The sequence below is a fragment of the Balaenoptera borealis genome, assembly GCF_965194805.1.
Source record: "Balaenoptera borealis genome assembly, chromosome: X".
Lineage (NCBI taxonomy): Eukaryota > Metazoa > Chordata > Mammalia > Artiodactyla > Balaenopteridae > Balaenoptera > Balaenoptera borealis.
The window spans coordinates 16,903,156-16,929,707 of record NC_138881.1 but is presented as its reverse complement, the minus strand read 5'-3'; the positions used below and the strand labels follow the sequence as shown (position 1 = coordinate 16,929,707).

General features: G+C 43.3%; 1 protein-coding gene across 5 annotated transcripts in view; it reads left to right on the top strand.

The window, feature by feature from the left end:
• Positions 1–26,552, top strand: part of SH3KBP1 (SH3 domain containing kinase binding protein 1) — a 337,377-nt gene that overhangs the window by 36,192 nt on the left and 274,633 nt on the right. For 4 of the 5 annotated variants that reach the window (XM_082375630.1, XM_082375635.1, XM_082375631.1 and 1 more), the window contains exon 2: positions 11,878–12,035. In XM_082375630.1, coding sequence (XP_082231756.1) covers positions 11,878–12,035 — 158 coding nt within the window. Of the gene's footprint in view, positions 1–11,877; positions 12,036–26,552 lie in introns of those variants that run through there. The other variant, XM_082375634.1, reaches the window with a different exon arrangement.

Genomic DNA, 26,552 nt, shown 5'->3' with positions numbered 1-26,552 from the left:
TTCATCTTTTAGGTTCAGTGTAGAACATTATTCTTCTCCTTGCACATTTAGAGCATTTTAACAATCCGGAAGTGTTTCAGCATGTATTTCTTAAAGATAAGGACTCTTTTCAAAACCATAATCACAGTATCATTTTTACACTTAAAACAACTAACAATGTTTCCTTATCATCAGGCAGCCAGTTCAAATGTCCAATTATTACACATAGTTAAAATATTTCAAAAGGCGTTTGTTTGAATCTGGATTTGGAAGTCTGAACTTTCTAATTGGTTGCTTGTCTCTGAGTCTCTTTTAATCTAGGTTCTCCCGTCTCTTTTCTTTTTCCTTTGCAATTTTGTTGTTGTTGTTGTTGTTGAAGAAACTAAGTCGTGTTTGCTTGTGGAGTTTCCTACAGTCTGGATTTGGTTGACTGTACTTTCGGGAGCCATTGAACATCTTCCTGGACCCCTGTCCTCCCTATAAACTGGCAGTAAGTCCAGAGGTTGATCTGACTTAGGTTCCGTTCGTTGGCAAGTGCACGGTATGGGAATGGTGCGTACTTCCCTCATGAGGCTCTCGAAGCCTGGTTGTCTCGCTTTTTGTAATGTTAGCAGCCGTTAGTGACCATTGCCCATGTCCTTGATTACATTAGATGTTGCGAAATGTCGATTGTCTAATTCTCTCATTTGTTCTTCACTTACTGGCCAGAATACTCCTGTAAAGAGAAGTTTCTCCTCATCAACAATTCGGTTATCCTGAATTCATATGGAAAAAGCAGGATAAATGTTTGGTTCTTTCCCTGAATTTACCACTTTTCAGAACAGGGAGTCGATTCCCTAGCCTTGATTTAAAAAAAAAAAAAATCACTCTGCAACATAGATTCACATTAACATGTATCAATTTGAGACATGGAACCTATTTGATGTGTTTCAATCCACTGCAGTTATTCTTACTGATAGTCATATTGTCCCATTTGTGGCGAGTGGGGGAGCCTTTTCTCCTTCAGTTCTGAATTCTTTTGACATGACTCTGTTAGTCTTTGATGGCTTCCTTGCTTTGATAAGATGTTTCTTGTTTTTGACAAGATGTTTGTATGCCAAAACATTTCAGTCTTGTCACCTTTCCTGCCCAGACCTGGAATCAGCCATTTCTCCAAGGCTACCTGGCTTTTTTTAAAAAATGAAAAATAATATTTAGAGACAATGTAATTATTTCTGAAAAAAAATTACACATTGATCTACTCAGATCATCCTAGAAGTCTGTTGATGTGGGGAAGTTGATCCTTTTAGTTTTCTTTATTTTTATTAACCTCATGTTTCAGTTTTGGAAAAGGTTTCCAAAGTTTTAAGCCTCAGTCCAGTTTATTTAGGTATTTTTTCTGTTTGTCCAACTTTAAATTATAACCTTCAAAGGAAAGAAAAATGTTGGGTTTTAACTTTATTTCCATTTTTTGTTAATCTACGATGCATACTTACTAAGTGGTTTTCTGATATCGTGACAAAGTATAATTTAGTTGATTAAGAATGTTCTTGAAGTGGATACTTGACTAGCAACTTTCAATTCAAATTGTTGTCCTACTATTAAACATGCCAATCAAAAAGACCTGGAAACTGTTGGTGGTTATAGTGTGGAAGGAGTCACAATTACTGTATAACATCATGTATGAAACCATGACATGTGCCAGCCCAAAAAACCTACACGTTATGGTGTTGCAAATGCTCTAGGTGTTATCTCCCACTTGGCTGTTGGGGAGTTCAAAGTAGTTATGCTTCTGACAGTTTGAAACTCTAGACTGCTTTGAAGAGCTGCTGTTTTGCTGTTATTTTCTGCTCTCAGCCCTGTGCCTTTGTCTCAGATCCCATCTTCTTGGATTCTCAGCTTCTTGTCAAAATACCCTGGTAAATTTCTCCCCACTCAACAACAAACATTTCTTGAGTGACTGATGGGGCCAGTCAGCTCAGCACTTGAGGGAGGAAGATACGTTGGGCAGTGCGACTTTTCTTTTAGGAGACCCACAGCTTCAGCTTTACACTTCCCTTCTGCCTTCCAGGGGCTCACAGTTTAGCAGGATTATTATACCTGGGGTATAAACAAAGCCTGAAGAGGGGCACTAACTCGGCAGCAAAGGTTCGCTGTGGTTTCCTGTCACCTCTCTGTCTACTTTCTCCCTTACCAGACAGTACATTTCTTGTTAACAGAAAGCCAGGCAGTGACTCAGCCCTCGCCCCCAACCCCCCCGGGCAGACTGACCATGTTTTTCTCTGGAATCCTCTTCACTTCCCTCCTTTTGACCTTGTTCTCCACTCTTCTAAACATTCTTGCCTCTTAAAGCTGATTCAGCTTAGCTACACTGAAATCAACGGAAAGGCTTTTGCCTTTTTTCTTTCACACGTGTCCAACTCTGAAGCCGGTTTCCCATCCGCCCCCATCATGTATTCTTTTACAGTTCTTACAGAGGATCTTGCACTTTAGGGCTCTATAAATTAATATAAATTAATTTTTAATAAAGAAGTTCAAGCAAACCTTTTAGATACCTTATCCATAATCGTGTTTCAACAATCCATGTAGTGTCTGTTGAATAAAATCTATTCCTGAAAAGAGTGGGTGTTGGGGGAAAAGCAGTATTTTCTGTTTTTTTTTTGGGGGGGGTGCTACATTGGGTCTTCGTTGCTGTGCGCGGGCTTTCTCTAGTTGCGGCGTGTGGGTTTCTCATTGTTGTGGCTTCTCTTGTTGCAGAGCACGGGCTCTAGGCGCGCGGGCTTCAGTAGTTGCGGTACAGGGGCCCTAGAGTGCTCCGGCTTCAGTAGTTGTGGCAAGTGGGCTCAATAGTTGTGGCACGCGGGCTCTAGGGCCCCTGGCTTCAGTAGTTGTAGCACGCGGGCTCAGTAGTTGTGGCTCGCAGGCTCAGTAGTTGTGGCTCGCAGGCTCTAGAGCACAGGCTCAGTAGTTGTGGCGCACGGGCTTAGTTGCTCCGCAGCATGTGGGATCTTCCCGGACCAGGGATCGAACCTGTGTCCCCTGCATTGGCAGGCGGATTCTTAACCACTGCGCCACCAGGGAAGTCCCAAAAGCAATATTTTCTGAGTATTTTATTTTATGTAATCTCTAATTAAATTAATACATAGTACAAGCAGACATTTGACTGTTTCATCTTCTCTTTTAAAGTTTGGTTGGCCCCAAACCTTTTGGATCTTCTCACTGGGGAAAATAGGGGGTCACTCTGGAATCAGGCACCTATCTTTGGATCTCCTTTGAGTCTGAGAACCAGGCTGTCATTATAAAGTCAGGGAAAAAAAAATAGCATCTCTACTTATCCTCAAGCCATTTTATTACTTAAAACTGTTAAATATTTATAGAAAGCAACATTCATGTGCTTTCTCTCTTTTGCTTAAAAAAAGGTTCTGTTTTCTTTAAGTGGCTAAACCATTTTGATTTAACTGACTTTTTACAAAATTGGTTTTCTAAGAGGCAGTTTATTTTCCCCTCCATGACTTTATGCAGAGTCCTTCTTTGTACAGGCTTATCTAACTCTAATCAATTGTCTTTAGTCTTCACTTTTGTTTTTTAACCTGCAAAACCATCTGCACACTTTCTCTGTGTTTCCTTTTTCATTTAAAGAGTCTTTTTCTGGCTGACTTATCCTCATCCAGTCTGTCTAATGCATGCTCTTAAGAGAGCTGTGCATGAGGTGTGCAAGGGTTAATTTTAGTCGGGAAGTGTTTAATAACTCATTGTTCTTAGCTCCTTGGGTGAGGCCCTGGTGAGGTGTAGGCTTCCTAGCGCAGGCTGTGAGGGACTTAACCCCTGGCTTTGTGAAAAGCTTCCCCATTGAGGGAGCGGGGCAGCCCGGCCCAGCCCTGGCCCTGCATCCCGTTCTCAGCTTTCATCCAGTGCCCTTCTGCTGTCAGGGGCAGTGGTCCGGTCATGGCAGAGGTGGGGATGGAGTTGAGGCTGATCCCAGTAGCACTCAAGAGGCTTGGCCCAGTGCGCCATACTTGTTCTGTGGCTGTCTGGTCATCCCGATCTTGGACTTTCTCTAGCCTTCTGGCCAAACAACTAGGCTCCCAGTGGCAACTGCATTTCATTGTGCTGAGTGATAAGCTCTGTTTTGGGGGGTCACACTTTCTCCGGACATGTACTCAGTCACCATCATTTACTGAGCACCTACTTTGTGCCAGGTGAGGGGTGGGGACACTCAGATATGCCCTTTAAGGGCTCCCATTCCAGGGGGCAGACAGGGAGGACGGGCACAGGGAAACCGTCACAGCACAGCATGAGAAGGGCCGGTGGGACTAGTGGCTGTCGTTCGTGGAGCAGCTTCTGTGTACAGGAGTTTACAGGCATCGTCCCTTCTCCTTGCAGCTACCCAGTGGATAGATCATCTCCCAATTTTAAGCACAAAGGAGGTGAACTCAAGCAAGGTATCCGGGTTCATGTCACACAGCTAGTGAATGTCTAAGCTGGAATTCACTCCCGGGCCTCCCAGGCTCCAAAGCCTGTGCTCTTTCTCTTCTACCTCACATCCTCTGTAAAGACACTTAGAGATGACAAGAGGGGGGGAGATGGGCTGGGAGGCCCGGGTTCCTTGGGCTGTTCTAGAAAGCAGTGTGACAGGAGTGGCCTTAGTGCTGGCTGTGGCAGCTGGTGGTGGGCCTCGTTTGTCTCTCACAGCTGGGTTTCTCCTTTATCATCTTGATTTCTCTCTTTTCCACTTCCCTGCTGATGCCCAGTTCTGGGAGCTGCTCCTGGCCCGCTATAGACAACGGTTTGCTGCCTCCTACCCAGGGAGAGAGTTCAGGCCCAGTGGCTCTTTGTTCACTGAGGTCTGCGTTCTGAGCCTATCTTCCTCGGGGGAGCTAACACTCAGTTTTTAAGTTTCAGGCCTTAGGAATGACCCCCTTGTTGGCCTGGTGCCCCTTAGTGGTGTGTTTGTGAAGACACCAAAGGAAAACATGGCTGGTGTCAAGGTCAGCTTTGTTGGACTTGAAAGCCCTGCAGCGCCTGTGGTCCTCACCTGGGAAGTTCAGATCCCCAAACCCTTAGCCCTGACACTACCGAGAAAGAATGAGCTGATGAGAACTGGGCTTCGTGCAGACTCGTGTTGGGAAGAGTCTGGTTTTTTAAAAAGTCGATGCTTGGACTTCCCTGGTGGTCCAGTGGTTAAGACGCCGTGCTTCCACTGCGGGGGGAATGGGTTCGATCCCTGGTCGGGGAACTAAGATCCCACATGCTGCCGGCAAGTCCAAAAAATTAAAAAAAAAAAAAAAGTTGATGCTTGAGTGTATCCATTAGGGTTCTCTGGCCGTAAGCAACAGAAACCAACTCTCCTTTAACTAAAATAGGGAAGAGGATTTACTGGAAGGCTACGGGCTGGTTTACAGGGTGGAAGGAAAAGCTGGAGGATCAGGTCTGGGAAAGATGGCACCCAGGCAGCCCCGGGGATCCCTGCCTCATCTGGGGGCCCTGCTGGGGGATCTGCTGCAGCCGGTTCCAGTCTTTGTCACAGCTGCTGCTGTGCCACATAGTTGAGTCCTGTGCTGGCAGCGGGCAGGGCATGTTGATGGACAGTCCCATCAGACTGTATCTCATCAGGGAGGGGAAAGTCCCCCAAACGGCTTCCCCTCCCCGAGTGGGGATGGTTTCTCCCTGGGACACAGATACAGGCAGCCACCTCGATGCGTGAATCTCTACACTCATAATTCCAAAATATACATTACACAAACTCTGTATTTTTAAAAGCTATATTGAGGTATAAAATTCTGCCCATTTTAAGTGTACAGTTCAATGATTTTAGTAAATTTATAGCATTGTGAAACTCTCACCAGAATTTAATTTTAGAACGTTTCCGTCCCCCCCCAAAGACGTCTCGTAGCCTTTTGCAGTCAGGCCCCGTTCCCACTCCAGCCCTAGGCAACCACTCATCTGTTTTCTGTTTCTGTAGATTTGAACATAGGTTCCTGACCGGTGTAATTTTTTCCGGGTATCCTGCAAACTATGCTATGGGTGAAAGAAAGAAGGAAAAAAGGCCAACGGTGTGGAAGTCTGGACCTCATGGTCTCAGTTTTCCTTCCTTTTTCCTTTAGATTTTCCCTTCTCTCACCTGGACTGTAAGATGGGAGAGCTTAGTCCTAGTCTTGATGCTGCCATTATTTAGCTCTGTAAGCCTCAGTCATGGAACCTTCCAGGTCTCAGTTCCTCATCTGTAAAGTTAAGAAAAGGGTTTGACAAGATGATAACTCATGTGCTTTCTATCTCTAATGACCAGCAGTTGTGATCTTTTTTGGTGAAATCTTTCTTGGTGAAAAATTACATGTATCCGTATAGCTGATTCACTTTGCTGTACAGCAGAAAATAACACAACATTGTAAAGCAACTATACTCCAATTAAAAAAAAATCTATCCTGAAAGAAAAAAAGAAAAATTACTTCTTCATTGTATCTGCTCTCTTCAATCAGAGGGCTGGAATAAAACTTGATGCTGGCCAAGGGAGGTGGAATCCTGAAAAAGAGAAGGGCTTTTCCCAGCAAGAGCTCATAGTCTGATTGGAATGAGCCGCCGTGAACGCTCACGCATTGTGGTGAGCTCCCGGGAGAGATCAAGTTCAGTGCACAGAGGTGGGGAGGGGCCGGTCACAGAGCGGGGCCTCTGAAATGCCACCGCCACTGTGAGAAGTCTGCCCCCGTGAGAAGCTGCTTGGCAGCTGGCTTAGCCAACCGACGGTTAAAACCACCCATTTCATCTCTGGGGGGAGGAGACATCCCAGCAGGTTTGAAGGCGGAGATGGGGAGGTTGAAGCATTTTGCATTTCGAGGCAGATCTCTTATCTCCTCTGGCTCTGCCTCTGTCTCTCTGTGCCCTCGGTTAACTGTAGCTTTGGCTTTTGCAGCGATGGTAGCTGGAGCCGACTTGTGGAGGCAGGCAGGTGGAGGGTGGTATTTTCTGACAGGGAGACATCGTTAAGTTTTGTAATTTATGGTGTCTTTAAATATGGGATTTTGTTTACTGTTGGCCTAATTACACCTCTGTTATATTTTATTTAGCTTAATGTTTTAATTTTGTGCTCATGCCCAGAGGTAGTTTCCCAAAGGGTACTGTTAAAAAAAATTGTAGGTCGGGTTTTATCCTTGCTGCAGCTACCTGCAGCTTCCTGAAGGCAAGGAAATGGGTTTTGGGGCCACACACTTTCTCATGGGCTCTTGTGAATATTTCGACTGTGTTTGTGCTGTGTGAGGTCTAGAGCTCCTGTCTGTCAAGTATTATCCTAAAGCATCTCTGTAAAATAGAAACATAATACGGGCCACAGAAGCGATTTTAAATGTTCTAGTAGCCACATTCAGAAAGGGAGAAGAAACAAGTGAAATTAATTTGAATAATGCTTGAAATGAAATTGAAGAATTTCACCCAGCATATCTAAAATAGGATCATTTCAACATACAATCAATATAAAAATTAACGAGATATTTTACATTCTTTTTTTTCCCTCATAAGTCTTTGCAACTTGCTGCGTATTTTACAGCATGTCTCAATTTGGACGAGCCAGACTTCAAGTATTCAACAGCCACATGTGGCAGGTGACACTTTAGTGGACAGCAAAGTTCTAAACCTTTCAAAGGCTTACAAGGGACACAGGAAGAGCCCTTAGAAGGGGTAGGAGAGACATAGCCTCATGTTTTGTGAGCTCTTAATAAAGCCATACATAGGTTTCCTTCTCTTAGAGAAACCTGAGATGTAAAAACTCTTCTTGACAGGAAAGGTAAAGCAGGAAGTGATTATTCATGTTACAAAAGAATTAACCGCAGGATCCTTTAAATAGCAAGCTCCCTTAGTGCACTGAAGATCTGACTCAATTTGCAAAAATGTGATTGACACTTGGCATTTTAGTAGCATCTTTGTTGGGCAGAGAGCTATCTGCCATTATAAAATGCAAATGCAAGCTGAACCGTCAGTTTCTCAAGGCTTTGTTGAGTACCTACTGTATGTCAGGGATGCTCGTAGGGGTCACGACAGAACTAAGGGAGATCTGTACCCAGAAGACATTTAGAGGCTCACTGGGAGGGCGAGACACCCATGCAGCCACCACAGTGTGGAACTGCCTCAGTACCAGGGCCCAGGGAGGCTTGGGGGCTGGATGAGCCAGGAAGGAGCTAGGAGGCACGTAGGGCCGGGTTGTGCCCAGAAGGCAGGCGGGGTGCATGTGATGAAGTGTCCAGGAGTTTAAAGGAAGGGTAGATCAGGAAAGACCAGCTCAATAGGATATTGGGAAGACTTGAAAATTATGCAGTTATGCTTTATATATCCCTGAGTCCCCAGTCCCTAATCCCCAGCCTTACTTCTAGCAGCCATCAGTTAAGCTGTGTTCTTGGACTCCTCATAAGAGGGAGATGGAAGCAAACCCAGGATGTGCTTCTCTCCAGTTTTCAACAACAGGCAGCAGCTGTTTATTTCTTAGGACCTATCTTCTTGAAGCAGATTCCTTTGCCCTCTTCCAGCTTTACCTTGATAGAGCCCACGTGCAGAATGCAGAAAATGAGACTTGCTGTTGAGGAAAGGAGAAGCAAGGTTGTGTGCTGGAAGTGGATGGGGTTCTGAGTTCCCCAGAGTACACAGGGTTTAAGTTCAGCGTCGAGATGGACCCTTGACCAGATTCCTCCCCCCGCTCCTTCAGGCAGGCCCCATGTGCTGCTTCCCTCCAACTCCACTTAGGGCGATTTTCTGTCCCCATCAGAAAAACTATGAGCTTTCATCTCTAAGTACTAAAATAGGATCAGCCTTGGGGAGCCTAGGTCAGTATTCCAAGCCTTTTCTTCTTAAAAAAAAAAAATACCTGTTGTTTAAAAAAATGACTATCTCCATACATATATTTATTTATAGATCATGTACATATATTGCTGTACTAGTTGATTAAGAAAACCCAAAAGAAGCTTCTAAATATTTATTATTAGGTTTAATGAACTTATGGAAAGCATAAGATTGACTATTATATGATTTTAGACATTGGTGAAAAATGGACATTTGTCTTCATGGCTCAGGTACATAGTTTTAAATATCTTGCTAAACCCAATAGTTCCATATTATAATTAGGTAACTTAAACCTATATCAAGGGTGGGAGAAAACCCATATTACAAATTATCTTGATAACTCAGAGTGTTTTGTGCTGATTGGCTTGTCCTCGTGTTCACCCCCCAACATGGCTGACAAAGAGTTCCCACCCAGGGGCTGAAGTGGCAGCTCCACCATTTTCTTGTTGACTTGGTCGTGTGTTGAGTATTATCTACAACCCCTACTTTCTTTTTTTTTTTTTTTTTTTTCCTACTTTCTTTACCCAAGTCTTCTCAAGTCTCTCATCCATTTAGTGAGGGTGATTTTAGTTAAAAGGGGTAATAGTCATAAAGGGGCTCTACCAAGAGGCCTCCCAGAACTGCAGGGCGCCGCATGGAGCTGAAAGCTGGCACTGGCGGTGCCCTTGTCTAGGGGCGCAGCTGTCCCTCAGGCTGCTCCATGCCCTCCGAGCACCCCTGACTGCCTGACCTACAGGCTGGATGATGGAGCTGGTGTCATTCTGCAAATGGAACGTTAGAGAAGTTGAATTTTTCTCTTTTTAAAAGGAAAACAAAATGAATAGATGTTCTCATTTTTTTTTTCATCATGTTAACTAATTCCTGAAGTGAGTGCATCCCAGTTTGGAGGGCACTGGCTCAGAAAATAAGCTTAACTGCTTTGCTAAGCTTCAGGTTCTTTAATTGGGAAGATGGGCATCATAATACTGTGAGGATTAAGTGAGATAACGCAGGAAAAGTGTCTGGCACATAAACAGTGGTTACTGTAATCTCCGTTCCGATAGCAAAGCTTCAATAGATCCATGTCTAGGTAATTTGAAGAAAGCTGCTTTTTAATCGACCTGGTTCTGATTGTTATGATGACTCATTTTAACTGCTGGGGTGAGAATATGATACAAGAAAATTGGAGTGTTTCTGCCTTTGTACTTGTCAGGAACCAGGAGAAATCTGAAAAGGTTGCCTTGTTTATGCTCTTAGGCTTCTCCTTTCTGTTGATAAGTGATGAAAATGGTTCACAGCTCAACTTCAGCCTGGGCAGATTTCTGACAGCAGAGTCAGCCAGCTAATTTTGGAATGAAAAAATAATCTCGGAAAGGAACTTCTGCTTTGAGTTGCTTATGAACTGTCTGGGTTAGCTGACATTATGAGTGGACAAGGTGAGCACACCAGTCTGGGTGGATGGGGTCGTTTGATCTGGAAACACTTTGGGAATTTATCCCTAATGGATATGCAAAGTGCATTTGACAAGGAGCCCACTCACCTACCAACCTTTTTCCTGGAAAACCTACCCCAATATATTGAATTTGTAAAAGTCATTTGGGCTTTTTTTGTCTCCTATTGTAGAAATCTTTTTTTTTATATACATCTGTTTATTTTTTATTTTTATTTTTGGCTGTGTTGGGTCTTTGTTGCTATGCGCGGGCTTCCTCTGGTTGCGGCGAGCAGGGGCTACTCTTCGTTGCGGTGCGCGGGCTTCTCATTGCAGTGGCTTCTCATGTTGCGGAGCATGGGCTCTAGGAGCGTGGGCTTCAGTAGTTGTGGCACGCGAGCTCTAGAGTGCAGACTCAGTAGTTGTGGTGCACAGGCTTAGTTGCTCCGTGGCATGTGGGATCTTTCCCGGGCCAGGGCTCAAACCTGTGTCCCCTGCATTGGCAGGCAGATTTTTAACCACTGCACCACCAAAGCCCCATTGGAGAAATCTTTGCCAAACCCAGGATCACTAAGATTTTCTCCTATGCTTTCTTATAAAAATGTTGCAGTTTTAGCTCTTACATTCAGGCCTATGATTCATTTTGAGTTCATTCTTGCGTATGTGTTCTTTATAGAGCTCACTTAACTTTTCAACTTCCATTCTTTTACTGTAATTTCTAAGTTGCTAATTCGCTGCTTGGGGTTACACCTAATTTTCATTACCCTTGTATTTATTCATTTGCCCTTTGTCCATCCGTCCGTCCGTCCATCCATTCATTCTTATCAAGCTGCAAATAAAAAAGGAAAAGGACAGGAGATTGACTGATTGAGGTGGGCATGAGGCGAGGCCCAAAGACTACATGAGTTGTTTAATCCATGTATAGATAAACTAACCAGCCTCTGGATTGGTTGGCCCTGCTAATTTGCATCGGTACCAGAAGACCCGTCTGCCTCATCCGTTGCCTCCATCTATTACCAAGTATACAAAATCACCGTGGATTGGGAGAACAGTTTAAAATGGTATTGCTGCCTAAGAAGCCATCTGTCGTGAAGGCAGTTGTGCCCGCAGATGTGAGCGGTCTGAGTTGTTGGTTGGGCTGGCGGGGCCCTCTGTATCGGCTGTGTTCACACGAGTTGTCGCTGAGAGGCGGGCATTATCTCTGTAGGGTGGGAATGATCATCACCCACATTTTGCACAACTGAGGCCCAGAGAGGTTAGCATCACCTAGCCTTGGTGAAGGAGAGAGCATCTGAGAGCCAAACCTGCACCTGTAGTTATCTGCCACCTCTGCGCTTGGGGAAATGATGCTGGACTCCGTCTGGGGGCGGGGTGGTGCACAAGTGTTGTTGGCCTTCTGTCATTGTGTGGTTTCCCCTCTGAAGCCCCTGCTGGCCCTGAGACCTGTAGGCCACTCTGCCTGTGCCTGACCGCAGACCAGCACTTTGTGGTTTCTGTGCTACAGGCCTCAGGTTAACCAAAGTCGGGCAACCGTGTGTGGCCCTGTTATTTTAAGTATTGGTAGAGGGGAAGCCCCTTGAATATGACTTTCCTGACCTTCCAGGGCTGCTGGGCTTTGGACTTCTCCAACATCTGATCTAAAGTGCTGTTTTGTTTTGTTCTTGTTTTTGTTTGGTCCCTGTTCCTTCCAGTGGAGGCCATAGTGGAGTTTGACTACCAGGCCCAGCACGACGATGAGCTGACGATCACCGTGGGTGAGATCATCACCAACATCAGGAAGGAGGATGGAGGCTGGTGGGAGGGACAGATCAATGGCAGGAGAGGTTTGTTCCCTGACAACTTTGTAAGAGTGAGTACAAAGCGAAACCCTTTTCCTGTCTCCTGTGTGGGTTCTACTGACCAAAGCTGTGGTGGCACTTGCGGAGGAATTTCATGGGACTCTTTAAGAGGATGAGATGACAGCTTGACCTCTTGGATGCTGTCAAGAGGAGCACGTATAGCTTTGCCCTTGATATCGGGGGGTACTTGTTTTGAAATCACTTTCTTAAGGCCCGGAATGTTCTCTTTCCAAACTGTGTATCACTTAGAAAATGCTGGAAAAATGTCAAGCTTGTCAAATTGTTTTATTTGTGGACTTGTTTATATGCTTTGATAGTTTCAAAGACTCTTGCCCTTTACCATTCCATTCAAAATGGAGGTGAAACTCAGTTTTGACCACTTAAATCAAGTAGCAGTCAGACTAAATGCAGAATTCCAATTCTGCCATGTTTCTACCTTTGTATCATATTGCTTTTTTGATAGGAGCGGTATTATTTTCCTTTTCCCCTTTATGGCCATGAAGCATTGAGTAAAATCTATTTTTTTCAGTAAGGTTTTGAAATTTATGCTCTCTGCAGAAGGGTTAATTACAAAAATGTAACTCAGTCATGTTAAGAAATTTCATACCACACAGTTGTAAATAATAGTGGGAATTAGGTTAAAAAGGGGGGGGGGGGCGGGAAATCACCTGCAGGCTGATCCCAGAGGGAAATACCAAGTGGGTCTAAAAAGTCCCTGGACTGTATCCTTCCCGCCCAGCGCTGGACCAGGTGGGCCTGTTCTTGGTGGGGAGGGCTGCGTGCAGGAATCCCCGGGGCTCCTGATGTAGTTCCGGTGGCACCAGACCATGCCTGAGGCCTGGGGCCGTGGGGGGCAGGTGGTGTAGGGGACGCTGGGCCCAGAGAAGCAGGTGCCTCCCTTAAAGAGCCATGTGGGCTACATGGGAGGGTTTTATGGAAGGGGGTTGTTGAGGAAGAACAGTGATATGCTCCAGGCTTCACCCCCTGGGCCCTCTACCGGTACCCCGCCCCCCGCCCCCAGTCTAGAACAAATAGAAAGCCAGTTTCATCTTTCTTCAGGATCTTGCCTCAGAGGATCCTGCTAACTTTTTCCTTGTTCTTTCTTCTTGGTGTGCAGAAAGCTGGGGAGAGTTTTGTGGGTTACATGCTGATAAACCTTGCTTTCTGTGAACAGTCGTGGGAGGATAGACATTTTTTCTTGGACTACAGTTGAACCTGGCAGCCCTCTCTCTCCCATTTTAAGAGGAGGAAAGCCTCACATCTGGGTCCCCTTGGGTTGAGTCTACTGATGTGTAAATGAGGGTGAATTCTTTTGCCCTTCCAAACAAAATCCCCAATTTGGGGACAAGGACCATCCTTGAAGTTGAGCCAAATTCTGGGTTGGAAGGGGGACTTTTCTGGATAAAAGAGGCAAAGCTTGCAGTGAAGATGCAGGAGGAAGGAGTGAGAGGGGAGGACCGTGGGAAGGAGGGGAGGACTGTCGGAAAGAGGGAGGAGGACCGTGGGAAGGAGAAGGGACTCCAGCTCCAGTTTAGAAGGTGGGCCCTGCTTTGGAAGCCTTTAATGTGTCCTGTTGGCTTATTCCAAACCACAAATCCACAGACTCTGAAACTTCAAGGTTGGCCTTTGCTCAGGGCCGGGGCACCATAAGTGTTTGTGGAGGCCAGGGCAGGGAGGGCAGCGCGGGAAGAGCCCCAGGAGCGCCGGGGAACAGGAGCTCGTCACTGTGAGCAGGGGCGTGATGTGCTTCGCTGCCAGGACCTCTATCCAGCCCTCTCCATTCGCTCAGCCTTGGGCTGGGCCAGCGTGGGCCACGGCAGCGGGTCCTGCCCCACGGTGGCCCACGGGCTTTGTCTCAAGGGGAGGCTGGTGGGAGATGGCGGGAGGGAGGCCAGCAAGGTCAGGGGTTATCCCGCCGGCTCCCCGCTCTAGGCTTGCCTGGGTCTGGCTGTGTCCCTCCGCCAGGTGGTGGCTGCTCCCATCAAGTCCCTTTCTTCTGTGCATTCCTTTCCCCTCATCCCGGCAGGCCTGGGGCTCCCTTGTTTCCAGCCCTCAGCTGCCGCCCCGGAGCGTCTCTCTACCTCACCTACTTTGTAAAAGTCTCTTTATTAATCCCACCTCAGATTACCTAACTCGAGTGTGCCATCTGGGTTTTTCCCCCCTCCCGAGCCCGACTACTTCATCAGGCTAGTCTGAGGATTAGAGGAGACAGTGCGTGGAAATCACTTAGCATGTGGCCGGCCACCTTCCGAGTGTGCCGCTGTCCCTGTGGTGAAGGAAGGGACCCTCTCCCCTGGCCTGAAAGCCCCTGCCCTTGCCTAACACTTGTCTCACCTCGGCTAGAGCACCTCCAGGGAGGGGAAGTCTCATGCTTGGGAGGTGCTTGTTCCCCCTGGGCCAGAAAGGATGTGACAGGACCGGCTGGGGCTGTACCACTTGTGGCTGTTAGACTTGGCAGAAAAAGAAACTTCTCTTCTTTCGGATGGCTGAGTCTATCTTCAAGTCTTCACCCGCTGGGAATGTTTTAGGCCTATTATTGAAAATCCAGTAGGTGGAGGCCGTAGAGTTTAACAATAAAGAACACTGCCGTAGAGAGTTCTAGAAGCTGAAAATACATCTTTAGGTAATAATAATCATATTGGCATAAGTTCACAGTTTTGGAAGTGGGTTTACACATGCCTTATTTAGCTTAAGAATCATTTGTCCCCAGACTGAATTGGGTAATCTTGTGGCATCCCGTTGTTTATTTGTGTACTTTTATGCCAGTTACCACTGTCAGAGAGCTTACCTTAAGCATTTTCTTGATTCATTTATCGGATCCTTAGTCAGTGTCCCAAATGAACCTGATCTCCTAAAGTGTGTGGATTCAGTATCCACCTGCAACTCTGTATTGTCTCAAAGGAAAAATACCAGGCAGTCCGGCCACCCCATCGTTAAGAAGATGCCTGGGCTTTGCCACCTCTGGGGTTGAGATTTGTTGGCACCCATAAATGTACCTAACCAGGCCCCATGGCCTTTTGGGTTTGTTCCTCTTTTTCTTTTATTTAGTTAGTTCTTATTTAATTTATTTACTGTACATGTAGAAGAAGAATCTTAAAATCCCTCTTCCCTTTCTTCTCTATACCTCTCTCTCATCCACTTCTTTTAGAATACATTTTTCTTTATCCTTCCTCCTTTAAAAAATTTATTCATTTCCAGGTGCAATTTACATAGAGTAAAATGTTGAAGTCATAATTGTATGGCTTGATAATTTTTTTTTAATGTAAGTGCGTGCCTCTGTAAGCATCATCCAGATCAATTTTATTTCTATGCCTCTAGAAAGTTCCACCATGCCTTTTCCCAGTCATTCCCCCTCTCATAGGTAATCTGTCATCATAGATTAGTTTTGCCTGTACTGGAGTTTCATGTAAATGGAATCATACAATATGTGCTCTTTTATATATGGCTACTTTTGCACAACAAAATGTTGTTGTGTATGGCAGTACTTTGTTCTTGCTGTATAGTATCCCATTTTATGAATAAACTGTAATTTGTTTATCCACTCTCCTGTGGATGGACATTTGGGTTGTTTCCAGTTTGGGTATCTTATGGAGACAGGCACTCATTTCTCTTGTGTATATACGTGTAGGAGTGGAATTACTGCCCTCCCTCACTTTCAACATATATGTTTTTCTCTGTTTAAATCTGTGGCCTCTGTGGAGGTGGGGTGTCCCACCTGTGCTGGGGCCTCATTTGTGCCTGAGTGTGGTGGTCTTTGCATGGTTGACCTTTGAGTATGACCACTGAGGGGTCCTTAAGCACAGAACTCAATGTCCCAGGGATCATTTGATTGTTGGGCCCGTGAACTATCAAAGGCTCATCCTTAGATTGTTAAAAACATGCCAATAGAGAGCATGTGTCAAAGTTTTATTGAACTCATCTGATGAGAGAACTAGCATAATAACAAAACTGATTCAGTGAGGATGTGAGGAACTGATTAAAAAGTCCCTGGAAAAAGGAATGTTCAAAGAAGATCAAAATGAAAACAACATTGTAAATTCAACTATACTTCAATAAAATTTTTTAAAAAAAGGGCAAAGAAGATCAAAATGGGTTCATGTCTTAGAGGACAGTAAAGTCTTAACCTCTGGGGTTATCATCTCTACCAGAAAAGAAAAAGAGGCTATGGCGTACCTTATGGTTTTTCTACATGTTATCCTCGGACTTTTATAGAGTTGTAAAATGTCCTAATAAAGTGTTGGTTACATCAGGTTATGTTTTCAGAGGGAATCAGATGACCCTTCGGGGTGCGGGGGGCACACTTATTAGAAAATGGATCAGCATGACATTAAAAGTTCACACGATGATCATTTTTGGCTTCATTTCCAAGTTTTGGGTATTCTTTTCTGCATAGACCACAATAGACCATAATATGGTATATAATAGTAGGAGGCACTAGGATGAAATCCTCAAAGTCATTCATTTAAAAAAAAATGGCTGCCCTCCTGAGACCTGAAACTACCACCTAGACCAGAAGGACAGCCAGCAATGAGAGGCAGATGTGGGCTCTTTCACAGGGGTTCATTTTCCCCATGTTGGATTCACTGACCAGTGTCCCCCTTTCAGAACCTTACCTCAGAGGCAGACAACAGTGGCCATGAGTCCAGCAAAGGATTCATTAGCAGCCTTTTCCTGAGTTCTCCTGACATGTATCCAGACAGACGACGGAATTTCAAAAGGCAGAGAGGCCTTGAACCCATGGCTTGGACCGCCACGCACGGCTCTGCCTGCTTTGGGGGGCGACCTTTGGTGAGGGGCAGTGGGACCCAGGCTCTCGAGTAGAAAGCAGGAAGCTGCAGCAGGGGTTAAAAGAACGTGCTTGTTGATCTTTAAGTCGCTCTGTGCGCGTAGCACGCGCCGCAGCCACAGGCCCCTTTGTCGGAGGCCGAGGTGTGTTTACTTGTAGTTGCAGGTCTTATGCTGAGTGTAACAGTTTTCAGCTCGGTTTCCTATTGCCTCAGCTTTAATCTGCTAGGTGTTTTAGATCTCTTGTCTGGCGTATCCAGAGCCTTTTTTGTGTTTGTGTAAAGTGGCTGGTGAAAATGGTCATTTTTTTCATCGATGAGGTGGAAGGTGAGGCTTTTGCATATTTGCACGTCTGAGATAAAGCTCATGCTTACTTTGCTTGTCTTGATTTCAGAAAGAATCACAAATTTACTTCAACAAGTGGCATAACGGAGAGATTTCCAAGTTGCTATTCTATACTCAGAGACCCTGAAGTAGATCTCTTGGATCCAGTTTCACTTTGCTTTTTCACCCCAAGGGCCACTGATTTTGTGAAGTATATGGGATATTGTCTTCAAGGTACTTGTCTCTCTTGGAAAGGTGGTGCGCGTTTTCCAGGTGTGTTTCATAGCGTGCCCAGCCTCCTCCTGCTCACGACGTCGCGGTGATGTGCTCGGGGGTGGGGTCTGCCGAACTCCTCAGGGAGCGTTTACCGGGCGTCTGCGACGTGCTGGCACCAGAGGCTGTGAGCACAAATGAGACGCCTGAAATGGAACAAGGTATCGTTACGAATGTAACTTCTTCCACAGGAGGACAGTGTTAGCTCCTGTGACCTGGCCTTTGGTCACACTTTACTCTGGGGCGCACATGTTAGACACTGTTCTGCAAATATGATCCTGATTAAAATGCCACTTGTGAGGGTTTTGACTGGATTCATCAGGCAGCTCTGTTGGAACACGCTAAATGAACCTACAGTTATCTTTTGGCCCTGATTGCTGTGTTACTTTATGGAATAATAATGACAACATTCTCTTGCAGGCTTGCTGGCTGCCTGGCTTTGTATGCATTATGTATAATCTGCTCGTGTCTGTCTGTGTATAAGGAATCAAATTTGTTGAACACTTACGCCAGGCAGGAATGAGCCTAAGCCCTTCACATGCTTTATCTCATTAAATCCTTTACACCACTCTATGGCATAGGTACCATTTTTTTTATCATGCCCATTTTTTAGAAGAGATAACTGAGGCATCTTAAGGTTAAAAGACTTACAAGCTATGAGGAGCAGAAAACTTTGGAACTTGAGCAGACTGGCGCTAGACCCTGAGCTGAAGCAGGCAGCACTATCTGGGTGTCCAAATTGTTCTGATGGGGTTAAGCCCCTCACCATTATTACCCGCTGCATCCTGCCTTCCCTGAGTGTCCTGTCGATATTTTGCACATTTTAAAAATTTTATTTATTTTTACTTTTGGCTGCGTTGGGTCTTCATTGCCGCACACGGGCTTTCTCTAGTTGCGGCGAGCGGGGGCTACTCTTCGTTGCGGTGCGCGAGCTTCTCATTGCGGTGGCTTCTCTTGTGGAGCACGGGCTCTAGGCACACGGGCTTCAGTAGTTGTGGCACGCGGGCTCTAGAGTGCAGACTCAGTAGTTGTGGCGCACGGGCTTAGTTGCTCCGTAGCATGTAGGATCTTCCCGGACCAGGGCTCGAACCCGTGTCCCCTGCATTGGCAGGCGGATTCTTAACCACTGCGCCACCAGGGAAGCCCCTGCTAGTCTTGAGTTAAGAAAAAATTACAAAGTTACTTTACAAGTGGCATCAAGTAGAGATTTCCAGGTTGCTATTCTATATTCAGAATCATGGTTGTGAACTTGTTTTCTGCATTTTAAAGGATTCTCTTCAGAAATCAGGTATTTCAGCTCAAAAGAGCAATCTTTGCCTGGATTTATGGGCTGGTGCTGTTTGTCCTATGAATTCTGAAAGCAAGTCAATTCGGGAAAATATTTCATTTTACTCATTTGTAAGGAGGCTTGTTATTTTGCAGTGTTAAGGATATGCTTTTCAGAAGGATCTTGGTTGTCTTTTCTAAGAGTGGTAAATAATCCAGTTGTGTGACTATCTAGTTGTTCCCCATCCATGGGGCCCTTGCAAACAACCAATTCCAACTCGAATTATTCTTTAAACTTTCAATATATAGTTTTCTTTTAGGGAACAAAATCTTAAAACTAACAACTGGAGCCTGTTAGATGCTGTTATAAAGAATGGTACTCCAGGAAGGGTCCGGAGTAATTAAAGACAAGTGTGTTGCCAATAAAAGCCACACCAGTTGGCAGATTCCTCAGGCTTTGTCACTTGCAGCGCAGGAAATTGTGTGTGTGTGTGTGTGTGTGTGTGTGTGTGTGTGTGTGTGTGTGTGTGTGTGTGTGGAGGGGTGTCTTGTGACTCAGGGAGAGCGGTCCCCTGACCGAATTGATCTTGCTGATTATGCATAATGGAGTTTTATCTTCTTAATGACCGGATTATCGAATCTGAGCTTAGAAAGGGACTTTGGAATCATGTGTTTCAACCCCCAGCTTTCTAACAGGTCAACATCTAAACCATGTAAGATGTTGCTGTGATCATTACTGGACACTTAAAACTTGTATAGTGTGGTGGTCCCACAGGGGGCCCTAAACCACTGAGTGTCCAGTCTGGCCCTGCTCCAGGCACACTGCATCGTCAGAAGTTTGGAGTAGGGGCAGGAGTTGGTGTAGGGGCCTTGGAATATTTTTGAAAGTTCATGTGACTTGCTGCTTGATGAAGCTTGGGCACTCCTTTTGTACAGTGGGACTGATGGGCAGTGTCATCCTCTTTAATATCTTTTCTCAAGCAGGCTTGGTAGCCTGTGACCTGTAGTTCTACATTTGAAAATATTATGTTATTTCTAAAGTACCTTTATGAATGTATAAGGAAACATAACCATGCTGGAAATTGTAAAAAAAAATGTGTACCACAAATACAAAAACAATGTACCAATATGTAAACTGCTCTATGTGAGTCCATTAGAATTTATACATTCTGATTGCAGATACTCTGGATTAACTAAACACTGGACTAAACGCTGCCTTCTACCCAGTGGTAGTGAGGTGGGCAGAATTTCTAGCAGTGGTCCCCAAGATTCCACTCCTTGAATCCCCAGAACCTGTGAATGTGATGTTATATGGTGCAGTTGACTTTACAAAAGAGAGATATCCAGGTGGGCTTAATCATAGCACGTGAGCCATTAAAAGAAGAGAAATTTCTCTGCCTAGTGGCAGAAGAGGAAGTCAGAGAGATTGAAAGTGTGAGGAGGACTTGTGGCTTTGAAGATGGAGTGGTCATGTGAGAAGGCATACAGGCATCTTTATTGGAGCAGAGAGCAAACCTTGGCTGGCAGCCAGCAAGGAAATGGAGACCTCAGACCTCCTGCTTCAAAAATTGGATTCTGCCAACAAACTGAGTGAGTTTGGAAGTGGATTGTCCTCCCGAGCCTCTAGATAAGAGTCCAGCCTGGTTGTGTGTGGCTTAAAATACAGATAGCAAACTGTATCTGGGGCAGTTTGCTCCTTCCCTACTGGCGTATTGTCAGTGGAGACCAAATGGGAAGTCTGGACTCTCACCCTCTGCCCTAGGCGCAGCAGTAGTAAGTGGCCCCCCTCACCCTCTCCACTAGATCGTGGGGAAGATCTTCCAGAGGAGGGAGCTGGAGAAAGGGATTCATTAAACCCGTGTAGGAAATCTTGAGCAAAATCCTGACCAACACATACGTGAATCTGACCAGAATTAATGTGCCAAAAAGTTTGAGAAAATAAACTACAGTGTGAAATGCCACCCAGGTTTTCAGAGTGACCTCTAGGTAACACAAATGAAGAAGACCAGAATAGCCTTGCAAGGGCTCTGGAAACTAAACTGTCATTGGCATCACAGCCCACAGAAGCAGCCCAGGATCTACATGCTTAATCTAAATAGGGTCAGTGCCTGCTAAATTTAAATAGGATCCAGAGTCTTATAACATAATAGCTCAAATGCCCAGGATACAGTAAAAAAAAAAAAAAAATCACCTGTCCTACGAAGAACCAGGAAAATTGGAAATTAAATGAGAAGGCAATCAACAGATACCAACACTGGGAAGACTCAGATGTTGGAACTGTCTGACAATAGCAGCCATCAGAAAAATGCTTTAATGAGCAATTACGAACACTATTGAAACAAGCAAATAATTAGAAAATCTCAGCAAAAATTAGAGGTATTAAAAAAATGGAAATTATAGAACTGAAAAATAAATCACCATATTAAGTTCACTGGATGAGCTTAATAATAGAGATGACAGAGGAAAGAATCAATGAAGTTGAAGACAGATCAATAAAATTTACCCTGTCTATCTGTTGTCCAGACAACAGATGGAAACTAGTCTAAAAAAAAAAAAAATGAACAGAGCCTCAGAGACCTTTGGTACAATAACATTAGGTCTAACATTTGTGTCATTGGAGTCCCAGAAGGAGAAGAGAAGACTATAGAAATAAAAAGTATTCGAAGAAATTATGGGTGAAAACTCTCCAAATAGGGCAAAAGGGATAAACCATCAGAATCAAGAAGCTGAGCAAAACCCAAACAGGATAAACCCAAAGAAATCTATGCCAAGACACATAATAATCAAACTTCTCAAAACTTCTTTGTCTTTAGACAAAGAAAAAACAGAGAGTGAGAAACAATGTATTACCCATAGCAGAAGAATGATTTTAATGACAGTGGATTTCTGATATGAAATCATGGAGTCTAGAAGGAAGTGCACAGCATTTCCAAGCGCTGAACAAAAAGAACGTTGCACTCTGAGTTCTACATCTGGTGAAAATATCCTTCAGGAATAAAGAGAAAATAAAAACATTCTCAGATGAAGGAAAACAAAGAAAATTTGTCAACGGCAGACCCACCCTTAAATAATGGCTAAAGAAAGTTCTCTAAACAGAAAAGTAAATGATAACAGGAGGAGGCCTGGAACTCCAGAAAGAAACAAAACAAAACAAAACAAAAACAGTGGATGGGTAAAAATAGAAGTACGTTTAATAGGCTGTTTTTATCCTTATTAGCTTTTAAAATTATGTTTAATGGTTGAAGCATAAGTTATAATATCATCTGGTGTGATGTCAATATATGTAGAGATACTATATGAGAAATTATGTTTAAAAAGTGGGGAGAGGGGACTTCCCTGGTGGTCCAGTGGTTAAGACTCTGTGCTCCCAATGCAGAGGGCCCGGGTTCGATCCCTGGTCAGGGAACTAGATCCCACATGGCACAACTGGGAGCCTGCCGCAGCTAAGGCCTGGCGCAGCCAAATAAATAATTAAGACCCGACGCAGCCAAATAAATAAATATTTTTAAAAAAGAATATTAAAAAGTGGGGAGAGGGACTTCCCTGGTCACGCAGTGGTTAAGAATCCAACTGCCAATGCAGGGGACACGGGTTCAAGCCCTGGTCCGGGAAGATCCCACATGCTGCGGAGCAACTAAGCCCGTGTACCACAACTACTGAGCCCGCCTGCTGCAACTACTGAAGCCCACGTGCCTAGAGCCTGTGCTCCACAACAAGAGAAGCCACCGTGGTGAGAAGCCCACGCACCGCAACGAAGAGTAGCCCCCGCTCGCCACAGCTAGAGAAAGCCTGCATGCAGCAATGAAGACCCAAATGGAAGTAAGGTTTCTACACTTCAGTTGAAATGGGAAAGCATTGATACCAGTAGTCTCTGGTAAGTTCCATATGTATATTGTAATAACTAAAAAAAACCCCAAACGGCTAAAAAAACTAAAAACCAATAAAAAACTATACAATGAGATATACTCAAAAAGTCTATAGATAAATGTACAAGTAACTCACAGGAAGGCAAGAAAAAGGGGAAAGAGGAATGATAAACAGGAAATAAAGAGAAAACAAATAATACAGTGGCACACCTAAGCCCTAACATCAATAATTACTTTAAGTGTAAATGGTCTAAATATACCAATTGATAGAGATAACAGAATGGATAAAAAATGTGACTTAACCATGTGCTGTCTACAAGAAACTCACTTTGAATATATTGCTATAGGTGCATTAAAAGTAAAAGGGTGGAAAAAGATATACCATGTAAACATTAATTTAAAAAAAAAGCAGGAATGGCTATATATAATATCAGATAAAGTAGACTAGAGAGCAAAGAAAATTACCTGAGACAAAGAGGGACATTACACAATGATGAAAATGTCATTACACTAAGAAAACACAACAATCCTAAATATGTATGAACCAAACAACAGAGCTGCAAAGTACATGAAGCAAAAACTGATAGACCTGAAAGACAGACACATCCACAATAATAATAGTTGGGAACTTCAGCATCTCTCTCTCAGCATTTGAAAGAACTACTAAATAAGACATCAACAAGGATATAGAAGAACTGAACAGCATTATCAACCAAGCAGTTCTAATTAATATTTATAGGACACTCCACTCAAAAAACAGCCTAAAACACATCTTTTTCAAGTACTCATGAAACATTTACCAAGTTATACCATACCCTGGGTCATAATACTGACCTCAGTTTATTTGAAGGAGTGGAAATAATACAGAGTATGTTCTCTGACCATAATGTAATCAAACTAGAAGCTGACAACAGAAAGATAACAGGAAGATCTCCAAACACTTGGAAATCAAATAACACACTTCTGAATAATTCATAAGTCAAAGGGGAAGTCTCAAAGGAAATTTTTAAGAATACATCAAGGTGAATGAAAATGAAAACACAGCATATTAAAGTTTATGGGACACAGCTAAAGTAGTGCTGAGAGGAAATTTTATAGCACTAAATGTTTAAGTCAGAATGGAGGAAAGATCTGAAATCAATAATCTAAGTTCCCACCTGAAGAAACTAGAAAGAGAAAAGACCCCCTGCCCCCACCAAAGCAAGCAGAAGAAAGGAAATAATGAAGATAAGGGCAGGAATCATTGAACACAGAAAAACAACAGAGAAAAATCAATGAAAAAGCCGGTTCTTTAAAAAGATCAGTAAAATGGTTAAATCTTTAAGATGACTGAAAAAGATAAAAAAGAAGATACAAATTGCAATACTAAGAATAAAACAGGGGCTACCACTACAGATCCTGCAGCTATTAAAAAGACAGTAAGAGAATACCACAAACAACTCTATACACATACATTTGACAATTTAGATGAAATGGACCAATTTCTTGAATATCACAAACTACCAAAACTCATCCAAGATGAAATAGGTAATCTCAGTAGTCCTATAACTGTTAAAGAAATTGAATTCATAATTTAAAAGCTTCCAAAAAAGAAATCTCCAAGACTAGAAGGTTTCATTGGAGATTTCCACTAAACATTTAAAGAACAGGCACCAATTCTACATAATCTCTTCCAGAAAATACAAGAGGAGAGAATGCCTTCTTGTTCATTTTATGAGGCCATTACAACTTGATACCAAAACCAGACAGACAGTACGAAAACCCAACAAACCAATATCCCTCAAGAGCATAGACACAAAAATCCTCCACAAAGTACTAGCAAGACAAATCCAGCAACATATAAAAAGAATTATGTACTGTGACCAAGTGAGGTTTATTCTAGGTATGGAAGGCTGCTTCATTGTTTGAAAGTCAATGAATGTAATCCACCATATCACCAGACTACAGGAGGAAAAAATAATCACATAATCCTATAAATTGATGCAAAAAAATCATTTGACAAAATTCAACACAGATTCATGATAAAAACTCTCAGCAAAGTAGGAATATAGGGGAATTTCCCCAGCTCGATAAAGAGCATCTACAGTTAACATCATGCTAAAAGTGGTGAAAGACTGAATGCTTCCCCCGCCCCAGGAACAGGAACAAGGCAAGGATGTCTGTTCTCACTAGTCTTATTCCTCACAGTACTGGAGATCCTAGTCAGCACAATGCTGAGAAAAGAAATAAAAGGCATACGAATTGGAAAGGAAGAATAAAACTGTTCCTGTTTGCAGATGACATGATTCTCTACGTAGGAAATCCCAAAAATCTACAAAATAACTCCTGGAACTAATAAGTAAATTCAGCAAGATCACAGGATACAAGGTCCACACACAAAAATTATTTCTCTGTCCTAGAAATGAACATATGGAAACACAAATTAAAAGCACAATACCATTTATAATCAATCCTAAAACAATTGAAATACTTAGGTATAAATCTAACAAAACATGGGCATGATGTGTGTGCTGAAGCTACAGAATGTTGGTGAAGGTATTCACAGGCGATCGAGATAAATGGAGAGGCAGATAACCGTGTTCGTGAATTGGAAAAGTCAACAAGGTAAAGATGTTAGTTCTCCCCAAATCTATAGGTTTACTGTAGTTCCTGTCAAAGTCCCAGTAAAGTGTTTTTTTGTAGACTAGCTTATTTTTCAATTTATATGGAAAATCAAAGGAATTAGAATAGGTAAAACAAGTTTGAAAAAGAAGAACAAAGTAGAAGGCGTCTATTCGATTTTATGACTTACTTTAACAGCTAAAGTAATTAAGACACTGTGGTATTGGTGGAGGGGAAGATACCGAGGTCAGTGGAACAGAATAGAGAACCCAGAAATAGACCCACACAAATAGGCCCAACTGAACTTTGACAAAGGTACAAGAGCAATCCAATAAAGGAAAGAGTCTTTTCATCAAATGGTACTGGGTCAGTTGAACAGCCAGAGGCAAAAAATGAACCTCTACCTAAACCTTACACCTTATAAAAATTATCTCAAAATGGATCATAGATTTAAATGTAAAACATAAAACTATAAATGTTTGAGAATTAAACACAAGAGAAAATCTTCAGGACCTAGGCCTAGGTGAAGAGTTCTTAGACATCACACCAAAAGAACATTAAAGAAAAAAAAATCAGTCAGATTTCTTCAGAATTAAAAACTTTTGTGAAAAACCCTGTGAAGAGGATGAAAAGACAGGTTACAGACTGAGAGAAAATATTTGCTAACCACATGTCTGACAAAGGACTTGTATTCAGAATGAATCAAGAACTCTCAAAATGCAATAGTAAGCAGTCGAAAAATCCAATTAAAAATGGTTAAAAGATGTGAACAGACATTTCACCAAAGAGGATATACAGATGGAAAATAAGCACGTGGAAAGATGTTCAACATCATTAGCCATTAGAGAAATGAAAATTAAAATCACAATGAGACAGTACTATGTATTCTAATATCTATTAGAATGAGCACTAGAATGGCTGAAACAAAAAAATAGTAGTCATGCCAAATGCTGGCAAGGGTATAGAGAAACTGGTTCTCTCAGACGCTGCTGGTGGGAATGTAAAAGGGTTCATGCAGTCTGGAAGATAGTCTGGCAGCTTCTTATAAAACTAACTTTGCACTTGCCAAGTGACCCAGCAGTTGTATTCTTGGACATTTCATCCCAGAGAAATAAAAATTTATGTCTACACAAAAACCTGTACAGGAATGTTCATGGCAGCTTTATTTATAATAGCCCCGAATTGGAAGCAACTTGAATGTCCTTCAGTGGGTGAATGGTTACACACACTCCATTGTTATACAGCAGAAACTAACACAACATTGTAAAGCAATTATACTGCAATACAGATGTTAAAAACAAAAAACGAAAAACACACTCCAGTCTATCCATTCAATGGAATACTACTCAGCAATAAAAAGGAATGAATACAGGCACCAACTTGGATGGATCACAAGGGCATTGTGCTTTGGGA